Here is a 14,888-nt window from a genome sequence, read left to right as displayed (position 1 = left end):
AGTGCACGCTTACAATCCAAGGTATGTAAGGCTGTTTCTCCTGGATGGGAATGAGGCCTTGGAAAGAATGTGGGTAAAACTATGGATTGGTTCAAGTGGAATTCCATGACTATTTTGGGAAGGAATTTGGGATGTGTACGGAGAACCACTCTGTCATGTAGGAACTTTGTATAGGGTGCGTACATGACAAGTGCTTGTAACTCACTAACCCTTCTAGCTGATGTAATGGCTATGAGGAAGGTAGTCTTCCATGTGAGAAATTTAAAATCACATGAATCTATAGGTTCGAAAGGAGAACGCATGAGGCTTGTTAATATCAGATTCAGATCCCAGTCTGTGACAGGTGGTCGAATTGGTGGTTTAAGGTGTGTTAAACCTCTCATAAATCTGCTTACTAGAGGTTGTGTGGAAATAGGTGCATCTCCCATCTTGTTATGGTTAAGCAGAGATTGCACTTAGGTGTACTCTTACAGATGAAGTCTGGAGACCAGATTCTGAAAGATGGTATAAGTAGTCTAGTAGAGAAGTTGTGGGGCAGGTGAAAGGATCCATATTGTTTTGTCTGTACCACATAGTGAATCTCTTCCATTTGGAAGTGTAGTTCTTCCGTGTAGAAGGTTTACGTGAAGCTATAAGCACTTGAGATATATTGGATGAAAGATTGAGTGGTTGTAAGATCAAGCTTTCAACATCCATGCTGTCAGAGATAGGGATTGAAGGTTGGGATGGCGCAACCGACCCTGATCCTGAGTTATGAGAATGGGAGCAACTCCCAGGTGAATGGGATCCCTGACTGAGAGGTCTAACAGTGTGGGGAACCATACTTGTCGAGGCCAATATGGGGCTATGAGTATCATGGATCCCTTGTCCTGTTGTAGCTTCGCTAGAGTTTTGGTTGTAAGTGGTATCGGAGGATACGCATATAGTAGGCCTGAGTTCCAAGGGTGAGCAAAGGCGTCCTTGGCTGGCTTGTTGTTCTGTTTGTGTAGAGAACAGAATTTGTCCACTTTGTGATGCAGATGTGATGCAAAGAGATCCAGTGTTGGTTGTCCCCAACGCTGAAATATCCTGGTCGCTACTGCAGGATCCAGGGACCACTCATGTGGTTGGAACTGACAACTGAGTCGATCTGCCAGTACATTGTGTATGCCTGCTAGATAAGTGGCCTGGAGGAACATTGAGTGGTTCAGGGCCCAATCCCAAACCTGTGCAGCTTCTTGACAAAGGAGATTCGAGCCCGTACCTCCCTGTTTGTTGATGTACCACATGGCTACTGTGTTGTCCATTTGGATCAGAACAGTTTTGTGTGAAAGGCAGTCCTTGAACGCATGTAGTGCATAACGTATAGCTCGAAGCTCTAGGAAATTGATTTGAAATGTTGCTTCGAGTTTTGTCCAAGACCCTTGAGTTTGGAGATTGTCTATGTGAGCTCCCCAATCCAAGGTGGATGCATCTGTAGTTAAAGTTATTTGTGGGACTGGATGCTGAAAAGGTAGGCCTTTGCACAGGTTGTCTTGTTTGTCCACCAACGTAGAGATGATCTTAGTTGTTGGGTCAATTGAATTGGATAATGTAGCAGTTGAATGGCTTGGATCCATTGTGATTGTAAAGACCATTGGGTAATCCTCATGGCAAGCCTTGCCATAGGTGTAACATGAACCGTGGAGGCCATATGACCCAGTAAGATCAGAAACTGATGAGCTGTCATTTGTTTCTGTAAGGAGATGGATTTTGCTAGTAGAATGAGTGTGTCTGCTCGATCTACAGGTAGAATGGCCTTTGCTAGATTGGTGTTCAATTCTGCTCCTATGAATTGAAGCAGGTGAGTTGGAGTGAGATGGGATTTTTGATAATTGATGAGAAATCCCATGGAGTGAAGTAGAGTGATTGTTCGTGTTAGAGAGGTAAGAGCTCCTTGTTGAGACTGACTTCTTATGAGCCAGTCGTCTAGATATGGGAAGACATGGACACCTTCTTTGTGTAAGTGTCCTGCTATTACTGCTAGACATTTGGTGAAGACTCTGGGAGCAGATGCCAGTCCAAAAGGTAGAACTCTGTATTGGAAATGTTGATGGCCTACCATGAAGCGCAGGTATTTGCGATGAGGAGGGAATATTGGAATGTGAGCGTAAGTGTCTTGAAGATCCAGAGAACAAAGCCAATCTCCTGCTTGAAGAAGTGGAAGCATGGTGCCTAAAGAAACCATCCTGAACTTTTCTTTCTTCAGAAATTTGTTGAGATTTCTGAGATCTAGGATGGGACGTAGGCCTCCGGTTTTCTATGGAATGAGGAAATATCGGGAGTAGAATCTTCTGCCCTGCTGTGTCCGGGGCACTGGTTGTATGGCCCTGGCTCTCAGAAGGGTGGATAATTCTATTTGTAATTGATGTAGTTGAGAATTTTGTTGTGGGCAGGAAGTTGGCAGAAATTCTGGAGGAATTGAGATGAAATTTAGTTTGTAGCCTCGAGACACTATGGAGAGTACCCATTGGTTTGATGTTATGTTTTGCCAATTTGTGTGAAAGTGAGATACTCTTATTTTTATTTATTTATTTAAGTTTTTTATATACCAACATTCAAGACGGTGGTCCCATCATGCTGGTTCACAAGAAACAGGGGTGAAATTATAATAAACTTTACCATTTAAACAATAGTGCAGAAAAGCAGTTACATATAACAAGGAAAACAATAACTTGGAATGAGAAGGGAAATGAAGATTAGAAAGTTATATATATGTATAAATAACATTGTGAGAGGTGGCTATTAACGCTAATACTAGCGGAGCTTGTTGCATGAAGGGAGTTAGATGGGGTTGGAGTTAGGAAAGGCCTGCGTGAACAGCCACGTTTTGAGTCTTTTCTTGAATGTTGAGATGTTGGGTTCCATTCTAAGATCCGGGGGAATGGAGTTCCATAATGTTGGACCGGCTGTGGAGAATGCCCGATCTCTAAGCGTGATGTGTCTGGTAGTCTTGGCTGGAGGTACTTGAAGTGATCCTTTGTAAGCATCTCTTGTCGGTCTTGTGGAATGGTGTAATCGGAGGGGAATATGGAGATCGATTGGGGCTAATTGATGGATGTTTTTGAAAATGGTGAGAATGGCCTTGTAGATTATTCTGAAGTGGATGGGCAGCCAATGGAGGTCCATCAAGATAGGTGTTATGTGTTCTCTTCTCCTGGTGTTGGTGAGTATACGGGCGGAGGCGTTTTGTACCATTTGTAATGGTTTGGTGTGTGATGAAGGGAGACCAAGCATGATGGTGTTGCAATAGTCCAGCTTTGCGAAAATGATTGATTGTAGGATCGTTCTGAAGTCATGTGTGTGGAAGAGAGGTCGTATTCTTTTCAGCACTTGGAGCTTGTAAAAGCAGTCTCTGGCGGTTTTGTTGATGTTAGCTTTCAGGTTTAGGTGATTGTCAATTTGAACTCCTAGATCTCTCACTTGTGTAGTGCTTGGTACTGTAGGATGAGTGTATGTGATGGAGCTGTTTTCTGGAGTGATGAGTAGAAGTTCCGTTTTTGATGAATTTAGTATCAGGTTGAGACTTGTAAGAAGTTGTTTGATATTTTGGAGGCAGGATTCCCAGTGCAACATTGTTTTTGCGAGCGATTCTTCGATGGGGATCAGGACCTGAATATCGTCAGCGTAGAGAAAATGTTTGAGATTGAGGTCAGTGAGAAGTTTACATAAGGGTAACAGATAAATGTTAAACAAGGTAGGAGACAGGGATGAGCCCTGAGGGACTCCTACGGCTGCGGGGTGTAGAGAGGATTCTTTATTATGAATCTTGACCTTATAACCTCTGTTGCTGAGGAAGGTTCTGAACCATGATAGGGCAGTGCCTGAGATACCTATGGCTGATAATTGGTTGATGAGAAGGGAGTGATTGACCGTATCAAATGCAGACGAGAGGTCGAGTAGTATCAGAAGGAAGGCTTGTCCTTTGTCTAAGCCTAGGATGATGTGGTCAGTCATAGAGATGAGGAGGGCTTCCGTGCTTAAGGTTTTACGGAATCCGTATTGTGATGGAAATAGAAGGTTGTTGTCTTCAATGTGGTTTGAGAGTCGTGAGTTTACCAATTTTTCCATTATCTTGGCTATGAATGGGAGGTTAGCTAACGGTCTGAAATTGTTAGGATCGTTTGGGTCGAGATTTGGTTTTTTGAGAAGGGGTTTGAGTGAGGCAAGTTTGAGGTTGTCCGGATAAGAGTCCTTGTGTGAGGGAGCAATTTATGATGTCTGCCAGGGATTTGGAGATAGATTCTGGAATTGCTAGTAGTAGTTTGGTTGGGATGTGATCCGAGGGATGAGAGGATGGTTTCATTTTCCTTAGAATTCCTTGGATCTCAGCGGATGAAGTTGTGTCAAGTTCTTCTAACCGAGTGTAGTTGATTGAGGGTTGAGGAGTAGTTAGTGGAACAGTGGGGTTCGTGGGGAGCTGCGATAGGAGAGTATTGATTTTGTTGTTGAAGAAAAGAGCTAGTTCTTCTGCTTTTGATTGAGCTTGGTCATGTGTAATCTCTGGTTGGTTTACTTGTGTGAGGTTGGCTACATAGCTGAAGAGGGCTTTGGCATCGAAAACAAGGTCGTGTATCTTCGAGGCGTAGTAGTCCCTCTTGGATCTTAGGGTGCTTGATTTGTATTGATGCAGAGATGATTTGTAGATTGAAAGGGTGATGGTTCCTGGGTTTTTGCGCCATTTAGCCTCATTTTGTCTTAGTTGGAGTTTGAGATTTCTTAATTCTGCTGAGAACCATGGCTGTCTTTTGGAGGAATTCTGGTGTGGTTTTTTTGTAATAAGAGGGCATAGCTTGTTGGCTATAGTTTCGGTGATTGTGTTCCATGATCGAAGTGCTGCGTTCGGATCTGTAAGGTCCAGTTGGTAAAGTAGTGGAGATAGGTGATTATTAAGGTCTTCTGGGGAGCAAGTTTTCCTATATTTGAAGGAGGGCAAAGGAATGCAAGCCGGGTTGGTATCTTTTATAGAGAATGAAGTAGTTATGAGATAGTGATCTGACCACGGGACCTTTGTGCAATTAGGTATAGATACTGGCTTGATTGCAGTGTTAACGAAGATCAGGTCTAACGTGTGGCCGGCTTTGTGGGTAGGTTTATTAACTATTTGAGTGAAGCCTAGCGCTGTGAGAGCAGTGAGGAGAGTTTCACAGTTAGGTGATGGGGTAGGGTTATCAACGTGCATGTTGAAATCCCCTAGAATGATGGCTGGTGAGTCAAAGTTGATGAGGGAAGAGGTTAATTCAACCAGTGGTGAGGCATCTGATTCCAAGAGTCCTGGGGGGGCATATACGAGAAGGATTTGTAGCTTGTCTGAGGTGAAGAAGCCGAATTCAAGTTTTGAGTTGGAATTGGATTGCTGTAGCGAGAATCTGAGGTCCTTTTTAGTTGCTAAGAGAATGCCTCCTCCCTTTTTTTTATGACGAGGTAGCGAGAAGAAGTCGTACGCCTCAGTAGGTAGTTGATTAATTATTGCTGTGTCTGATGGTTTTAACCATGTTTCAGTAATTGCACATATCTCCGGTTTCACATCGATGAGGTAGTCGTTCAATATTACAGACTTTTTCGTAAGGGATTGAGCATTGAAGAGGCTTAAAGAGAAAAGGGTGAGGCCTAGAAGTTGTGTGGAAGGAGAGACTAAAATTGAAGAGAGGGATTTGAGGTTGTGTTGTTGGGCATGTCGGACAGAAATTCTTTTAGGTGGAGTATTATGTTGGAGAATTGGAATTGTGAAAAATGGGGCCATTTGTGGGGTCTATGTTGTATGAATGTTTGTGGCTTGCTGGAGAGGCTGGATGAATGCTGGACGCTTGCTGGAGAGGTTGGATGAGTGCTGGTCGCTTGCTGGAGAGGTTGGATGAGTGCTGGTCGCTTGCTGGAGAGGTTGGATGAGTGCTGGACGCTTGCTGGAGAGGCTGGACACTTGCTGGAGAGGTTGGATGAGTGCTGGACGCTTGCTGGAGAGGTTGGATGAGTGCTGGACGCTTGCTGGAGAGGCTGGACGCTTGCTGGAGAGCTTGCTGGAGAGGCGGACTTTAATTCCCTATGGCTGAAACGGTTAATCTGTATCTTTGCTGGCTGTTGCCTTTGTTGAAGATTTAGGTTGTTCCGCGAGTAAGGCTCGGGGCCTCCTCGGGGCTCTACGAAGGGGCGGGACAAAGGGGCAGGCCCCTTTGTTGCGCTCCTTTGGCGCGCGGCGCCTAGTAGGGTAGGATTTAAAGCCCTGCCGGGCTCTCTCTGGTTGGCTGCCTTCAGTTTCAGGGCGGGCCTAGGCGCGTTTTTTGTTTCTTTTTTAGGTTTTCCTTCGCCGGAAACGGCTTCGGCGATCGCGGCTGGCGTCGGGGTCCCCCGGGTGGGGAGGCCGAACACTGACCTGACCTTCCCCCGGTGGGGCTCCGGCGCCGGTCGCGCAGGTCTTCAGTCGCCGCGTGGAGGAGAGAGGAAAGAAGAACCTGCCCACTGGTAGATTTGAATTGGGATTGAAAGGTTGGGTTTGTTCTCTGGTCTGTGTTTCAAAAGCCTGCCGCAGGGCCTGTCTGTGCAGGAGGTTGTGGACGAGCAGGCCTAGATTGCCTGGCCTGGGAGCGTTGTTGTGGTCTGGTAGACCTACCCCTAGAAGTGTGGGGGTAGTATCTGCGTGGCCTGTAATAAGAACGTCGGGTTTCTCTTCGTGGAGGACGACAAGAAGACTGAGGAGTAGGCTCTTGTGGGGTTTGAGACAGCTGACGTAGAGTCTCAGTGTGGTCCTTAAGCTGTTGTACGGCTTCCTGAATCTTGTCCCTGAACAGATTGTCACCAAGACAGGGCAGGTCCACAAGTTTTTCTTGCACCTCAGTCCTGAGGTCAGATGCCTTGAGCCAGGCCCATCTACGGGCAGTGATTCCAGCTGCTGCTGCCCTGGAAGCAGTCTCAAAATTGTTGTAGACTGCTCTCACCTCGTGTTTGCCTGCCTCTAGTCCCTTGTTGATCACAGCTTGTGCTGGCTCCTGGAATTGTGTGGGTAAGGAGGTAACAAATTCTTCCATCTGTTTCCAGAGGTTCCTCTGGTATTGAGTGATGTACAGCTGGTAGGCAGAAATTTTGGTGTTTAACATGGAACTCTGATAGACCTTTTTTCCTAATGAGTCTAGGAATCTATGGTCCCTACCAGGTGGGGGGTCGATGAGTGTGGGCGTACACGTTTGGATTTTTTCTGTGCCGACTCCACTACCACAGACTGGTGTGGTAATTGCTGTTTCTGGTAGCCTGGAGCTGGCTGGACTATGTAAGTAGTATCCACACGCTTGTTCACTGCAGGAACAGAAGATGGATGTTCCCAAATTTGTCTTTGAAGATCCAATAGGACCTCATGGACTGGCACTGCCAGTACTTGCTTGGGTGGGTCAACAAACTGTAAAACTTCAAGGGTTTGTGCCCTATCTTCCTCTGCTGTGGGTTTGAATGGGATAGAGTCAGCCATGCCTTGGATGAATGAGGAGAATGATAGATCCTCTGGGGGTGACTTCTTTCTCTGATCTGGAAAAGAAGGGTCAGACATGAACTTCTCTGAAGAAATTTGAGAGAGTTGCTCATCCCAAGAATCCTCAGAATCTTCTCTGTAAGGAGATTTTGGTGTTGATTTAGGTGGGAAGTGAAGGCCTGAATGGCCTGGCTGTGGATCATCGATGGAAAATACTGCAGAAGTGTCTTGTGGCTTCGTAGATGGTAAAGTATCGATTATATCCCGATACCTTTGCAAAAGGCGTCGATAGAAAGCCTGATCCTGAACTTCTGGAGGTTCGAATAAAGGTTGCCTCGATGGTACTGAGGTTGTCCTCGACATTGTCATCGGTGGAAGTGTCACTGAAGTCATCGACGTCGATGGAATAGGGAACGTCATTGAAGGGCCCGATGGAATATGGGCGAAAATCGATGTTGATGACGTCCAGAGCCTCGGCATAGTGGTGATGGAATCGATAGATGTCCTCGGTGTCAATGAAGGCGCCGGCATCGATGCTGGAGGTATCTGCATCGGCGGAACCGCCAGGACAGCTTGCTCTTGAAGAGCCTGGATGACCGCTTGTCTTATTAAGATAGACAATTCCGGCTGAACAACTGGTGTAGTCATCGTACTTGTAAGTGGTGGCGGTAAGGAGACATCCTGCGATGAAGTGTGAGGTGTGCTTGGAATCGGCGGAGACAAGGGCCCAGGTGCCGGTGTTTCCTGTTCTCAGGGCCGCTTCGGCATCGATTCGTCTTGGGACATCGATGTGGAGGATGACGGACGTCGATGTTTGGATTTTAGATGGTCCGCCGACTTTGTCGATAGCACCGACGATGGTGAGGACGGGCGATCACCGGATCCGTTCGGACGCGGCTTTTTAACTACTGCTCGTTTGGTCGCTCCAGCCGGAGACGATCTCGATGATTTGGAAGGAGAGGGAATTAACTGGAGTTGGAACAAATGTTCCATCTTCTCCTGCCTGGCTTTCTGTCCTTTTACTGTCATTTCCGCACATTTGGGACATGTATTCACGTCGTGTTTTTCTCCGAGGCAGAGTACACACTCTAAATGTGGATCGGTTATCGACATATTTCTATTACAAATAGGGCACTTTTTGAATCCCATCGCCATTTTGGGATCGACGGCTGTCGACGGATGTGAATTTGTGAGAAGGGATTTCTTGAAAAAATGAGAAATCTATGTTCCCCACATTCAAATAAAATGTGGGGAACAGATATATATTTCTGGAACCTGCACAATTAAGGGACTTTCTGGACTCTCATACCAACCCCCAGTAATCCTTACTACTTGGGTGAATAGTGAATGAAGAAGGTGGAGGATTTCAGGATGTTTGTCTGTTTGCCTGTTTTGCTAATTTCAAATAATGTTACGCTCCTTGTTTCTGCTCTCCCGTTTTTCTTTTATTAAGATTGAGTACAATTAAGAATATTGCTTATGGAATATTAGTATTACTTTTTTCTAATATAATTGTACTTGAGATATTTCTGTCAAGTGTTTACTTGTATATTCTTAAAATGCAATAAAAAAAAAATTTAAAAAAAAAAAAAAAAGAGAGAAATCAGGTGAATGGTACTCACCAGCCAGCGAGAACCCGTGAGAGACTCCTTATGAGAGAGAATATCAAAGATATTGAGAATAATGACTTTTTCAGTCACAAAAGAATTCGCGAAGAACGCAACGGCTCCAGTCCTGCGATGCGTGAGGCAGCGTGGAAAAGCGAAGACTGAAGAGAGACACCTGTGGCAGAGAATATCATGGCAGGCTGGGCATGCTCAGTGGCCTCTCAGGGCCAGTCAAAAGTTTCTAGAAACTTTGACAGAAAGATTTCCCGCACTGGGCTCCGTCTGTGACGTCACCCATATGTGAGGACTAGCATCCTGCTTGTCCTGAATGATTCCTTCCTCTAAATGTGCTTGCTTGGAATGAGGACTGCCTTCCTAATATGTATCTTCTGGTCTCACTGAAAGGTCTGCAGCCTATTTTGGTCCGGGAGGCTGAATGGCCTCTATCTTCTGTGAGCTTCTGAAGCTTAGCCTCCTCTAGATCCTTGATCAACTTCGCTAAGTTCTCTCCAAACAATAATTTCCCTTTAAAAGGAAGCTTGGTAAGATGGACCTTGGACTCCCTGGAGGATGGAATCTCCTACAGGAGCCTCTTCAACCTTGGAATACAATATCTGAAGAGATGTAACTAACTGGAAGATAAGAAATACCACCTCATCCGTATGGAATAAACAAATGACAGAAGAGTCCTCTTCCTCAAAGGAAAATTTCTCTTCCTCCAAGGATGCTAGAGGATTTTCTGCCACCAGCTCCTCCTCTGCCCCAGAATCCAAGGGAGACCTCAAAGAAGAACCCCTTTAAATTCCAATGCCTCCCTTGCTAACCTGGGATGCTTAGGAACTGAATTCCTCCCCTCACAGAAGGGAGACAAGGAATAGCTCCCTGCCCCACAGCTACTAGGGTCCCTCCCCACCAGGTCTCTATATTGCACAGAAGGCCTGGTACAAAAATTAAAAAATTCCAGAGAAGACTTCTTGATAGAGGAAATAGGAGGCCTGGTAGGAGGGACTCTTGTGCTGTCTCTCCTTCTGGGGATTTCACCACTGGCCCCCAAGGACTACAATCAGCAACACTGAGAGGCACTACAGTGGAAAAGGGCTGTGAGTATCTAAGATAGAGGTCATTCCTGCCACCACACAGACCTCAGAAGAGGAGAGAACCAAAGCCGCCGCCGCCCCCCCCCCCCCCCCCCCCCCCCGCCATCTTACACCTCCAGAGCTACAGCCTTGCCAATAGGGAACAAAGAGTCTCTTAACTATCTCCCCTAATGGAATAATTATCTCATACTTAACACACAGGGCAACAGGAGCCAGCTACACTGCGTGTGCACCAGACACTGCAGCCCATGCAGTGGTGGCCTCGCTCAGACATCCAGTACCCACGGGCATACCTGCACTCAAGCACCAGCTTCAGGACCTGAGCTGGCACGCTCCAAATGCAATAACTTGCACGGCTACCAGCTGAGTTACCCCTCCTGCTGCTTCTCCAGCTTTGGCTGCAGCTATTGCTTTTGCTATCTCACTTATCTTTTTTTTTTTTTAAACTTTATCAAGCAGCCAGGGACAGGAGAAAAAAAGAAAGAGTGGTAGGAGAAGGAGAGGTTCCAGGGCAAAACCACCAGAGGATGCCTTCCTGGGCTAGCCCACTGCTCTCCAGACTCAACCAGGGCACACAGGGATACTGTGAGTTGGCTAACATGGCTTGCTCAACATGGAAAAAAACAGAAAACCTGGAAACCTGGCCCAAAATTCACTCAACTAAGAAAGTCATCACACAAACTATTGTCCTAGGAGCCAAAACCTACTTAGCCAGGGAACAGGGAAGATGACTGAGCTAAGAGCAAAACTGTGAACAAGCTTCATCATGTGAGACCATAGACTGAAGCCTGGGAGCTTGGATTCCTCACTTCATTACATGTTGGCAATTGCCTGTGCTGCACCATCCTATATACCAGTGATGATGTCACTGAAAATGTTTATGATCTTCTGTCTCCATCTACTGGTAAGATGGTATTTATTTACCTATAAACATTTGTATTCCACTGATCCTAAGTGCTTATCCTTTATAGATTACAATTAACAAAATATAAAACATCAACCCACACATCTGGACTGGTCTAGCAGGATAAGGAAATATTTTTAGCTAATTCATTTTCTCCCTATATACTTATAGTTCAGGCCATTCACATTTTGGTGCCCTCCCTTGAATGATATGAAAGAAGAAAACATATTGAACATGATGGCTCTGACAAGAAACTGGATGTGAAGGTATAAAGAGAATGACCATGACTGTGGCTCCCTGATGAGAACAGGACAGATAGAAGTAAAGAGATGATATGCATGATGGCTATCTAATGTGAGTTGGAGGATTAGGAAAAGGCCATGCAAGAGAGGTTTAAAACATAAAAACACAAAGAGAAGAACTGTCCAGAACCTGTTGTGTAGAATGCAACGCTGGGCTCTGCCATCTCCAAAAGTGTGATACCCGAAGACTGGTGGAAATCTTGCATGGAGTCTGGCAACACACTCCCCAAGGGTCTCTGCATTTCAAGCACAGAATCTGCAGTGTTAGCTGGGACAGGTTCATTTTTAGGGGAAGGATCAACAGGCATCCTTCCCTCTCCTCTGCTGTCTTCCGCATGTAAATCCTCTTCTATCTGTTTCTCAGACTGAGGAGCCTTCTCGAGGAGTAAGGAACGACTGGACTTTTTGGGAGCTCCCTTTCGCTCTGCAGGGCAATGTACAAATATTAAAGCATTTATACATTTTATTTAATGTAAATAATATTTAATGCTTCCAATTGGGTCTGTAATCATGTATGTTCTAGAAGACAACAGTAGTACAACAATGTGATTAAAATTTCATTATGTTCTGTTTTTCAAACCAGTTAATGAGAAAAGAGATGTTTGATTTACTGATGATATCCCTGAGTTGTACTCTATGGGCTTCTAGTTATGTCATGTTAGTTAATTAAATTAACAACATTCCCAAGAGTGAAGGAGGAACAGAGGGCCCAATAAGAAATCAGCTGGCCTATTAGCCTCTCTTCTTGACAGTATCCATTGGTACTGATTATTGAAGAGTGTAGAAGATAAAAATTATTCTTACCCGATAATTTCCTTTCCTAGAGTCCAGCCAGACCAGTTTAGAGGCCTAGGTTATGCCCACCAACCAGCAGAGGGAAACATTGACTAAAAGGCTTGCTGACATCATTTCTTACAGGCTCCTGTGCTGACCTTAACCTGACAGTATAATCTGCAAAAGCTAAAAAAAACAAATTTCACCAACTCTCCCAACCCTTAAATCAGAGGGCTTGTAGATTAGAGCTAATAAACCAAACACAGAACTCTGAAATACATAACTAATAGACTTGAATCTGTATCTTACATTCTAGTAGCACCTCTTTTTTTTTTCTTTTAACTCTTCCTGAAAGATGCAATATCAGATAAGTAGTTTGGCAGAAAAGGAGGGTTCTGGATTGGCCTGGCTGGACTGTAGGAAAGAAAACAATCAGGTAAGAATATATTTCACTTCTCTCTTCATCCAGCCATACCAGTCCAGATGCATGGAGTATACCAAAGCTACTTTCCCCTTGAGTGTGATACTGCCAAATCAGCTGTCAACACTTTATAACCAAAGGACGCCTTCTCCCTTGCCCGCACATCAGGCAGTAATGTTTCAAGGAATGTAAGAAAGACCAGGTTGTTGTCTTACAAATATCCACCAGTGACACCAATTTAAGCTCTGCCCAACTCCTCACAATCCTAGTCAGTGACATCACCGCAACATCATTATACTTCCCCCTGATTCACCTTTACCTCTATACTACCCACTATGCAGCTCCCAATTTACAACTACCACCCCATGTCCCCACCGCCCCTTACAGCTCCCATGTACAGTACCACCCCCTCCCCCCTTTCTCCCCTCCCTTATACTATACCACCCCACCCTCCCCCTGCCCCTATATAGCTCCATATGTACAGCAATATATAATGAACGCCCTATACCTTGTACAGCACCCCCCACCTTCCCACCCACCCTGCCCCACTATACCCTGTATCCTCCCTCTCTAATGCTGCTCCCTAACATACCCCTGCCATCTTTCACATCATTCTCATCCCCTCTTTCTCCCCCCATCCCCTGTGCGCTTCCCCCCCCCCCCCGCCCTATCCCTTGCATTGCTTCCTTTTGTACATATTTAATATTGTTTATTATATGTAATCTCTTTTATCAGTTCATTGTGTTTATTTAACCAATTTATCTGTGACGCTCGTTGGCACCACAGTAAAGTTAACTTTACCTTTTATCTAGCTATTCTTCTACCACCAATCATTGTAATTTCCTTTCTCAGTTACCTGTAAACCGACATGATGTGTTTTTACAAATGCCGGTATATAAAAGCTACAAATAAATAAATAAATAAATAAAATGAAGCTGCCTGAGTTCTAATTGAGTGATACCTAATCTGCTTGGACAATATGAGGCCCTTATCTATGTAGGCCACTCCAATGACTTACTTAATCCAATGAACTATCATGATTTTACAAGCCAAAGAATCTTTCTTATGGCCCTGTACAGAATGAAGAATTGATCTGCTTTCGGAAACTGTTCTTGACTTTCAAGTAATGCAGCAAACTTTTTCTCACACAAAATGTGGAGACGGAAGTATTCTTCACCGCACAATTCCCTTTGGAAAGAAGGAAGACAGACAACCTAGTTGAGATGAAAGCTTTAAACCACTTTCGGAAGAAAAGAATGAACTGTACAAATCTTCACCATATCGTCTGTAGAAATCAAGAAGGGCTCCCTGCTCTCCAAGGCCATGATGGGAACATATACAGAAGATCTTCCTGAAGCCAAAGTTGAAGTAATGTGCCCAACCCCACCAAGTCCTTCTCTTTCCTCCTGCTGAAATACCTTCTTGCTGGATGCTATTAAGTCTATCACTGACTGACCACCATTTGAACAAATGTTTCTTGTGAAAGACACAATTCTCCTGGATCCAAGGTGTTGTGGCTCAAAAATTCTGCTTGCACATTCTCCACTCCTAATGTTGCGGTACCGGTCGCGCTCCTCGCAACCGGCCCCTTACCTCGCTCCGGTCCCGGGGGAAGTCCTGGCTCGCGATTTCGCCGCTCCTGCTGCAGCCTAGCCCGCGGCGCTCCCACGAGGGAGACGCCGTGGGGAGATGCAGGCCCTGCCTCTAGGGCTCACGCACGCACGCAGAGGGAACCCTTTTAAAGGGCCTCTGGCGCGAAGAGCCGGATCCGCCTCCGGAGTGACGTCAGACGCCGAGGGGGATTTAACTCGGCGTCTGACTCCCTTTCAGTGCCTTGCAACGTGGTCGCTCCCTGAGTAACAAGTTGCTGTTCCTGCCTGCCTGTTCCAGTGTTCCTGATCCTGCCTGCCTGTTCCAGTGTTCCTGATCCTGTCTGCCTGACCTGGTATTCCTGACTCTGGTCCGACTCATTGTCTCTGACTTCTGCTGCCTGTCCTGATCCTGGTCCGTCTCACCGTCTCCGACTTCTGCTGCCTGTCCTGATCCTGGTCCGCTCCTAGTCTTTGCCTGCTTCCAGCCGTTCTCCTAAGTCCCAGCGGTCCGGGTCCCTACAGGCTCCTCCTGGGGGGACCACGGGCTTCCAGGGCGAAGCCACCTAAGTCCTAGCGGCCCGGGCCCCGACAGCTCCTCTGGGGGGGTCACGGGTTTCCAGGTGAAGATACGACTCCAGCTGCGTGTGTCTGCCTCCCGACCGTCTCTCATCGCCAGTCGGCCCAAGGATCCACTTCCGGACCACAACAGTTTGCAAG

General features: G+C 45.9%; 1 protein-coding gene across 8 annotated transcripts in view; it reads right to left on the bottom strand.

Annotated features, from left to right (window-relative positions):
* The window catches only part of BHMG1 (basic helix-loop-helix and HMG-box containing 1), a 307,327-nt gene that overhangs the window by 178,632 nt on the left and 113,807 nt on the right, over window positions 1-14,888 (bottom strand). For 7 of the 8 annotated variants that reach the window (XR_003851906.1, XR_003851907.1, XR_003851912.1 and 4 more), the window contains exon 5: window positions 11,515-11,808. The exons of the other annotated variant lie outside the window; for it this stretch is intronic. Coding sequence is in view for 1 of the 7 variants with exons in the window: in XM_029571046.1 (XP_029426906.1) it covers window positions 11,515-11,808 (294 nt within the window). In the remaining 6 variants the exon portion in view is untranslated. The remainder of the gene's footprint in view (window positions 1-11,514; window positions 11,809-14,888) is intronic. 8 annotated transcript variants of the gene reach the window in all.

The sequence above is a fragment of the Rhinatrema bivittatum genome, chromosome 11 (genome assembly GCF_901001135.1).
Source record: "Rhinatrema bivittatum chromosome 11, aRhiBiv1.1, whole genome shotgun sequence".
Lineage (NCBI taxonomy): Eukaryota > Metazoa > Chordata > Amphibia > Gymnophiona > Rhinatrematidae > Rhinatrema > Rhinatrema bivittatum.
This window is presented reverse-complemented; position numbering and strand designations above follow the sequence as displayed.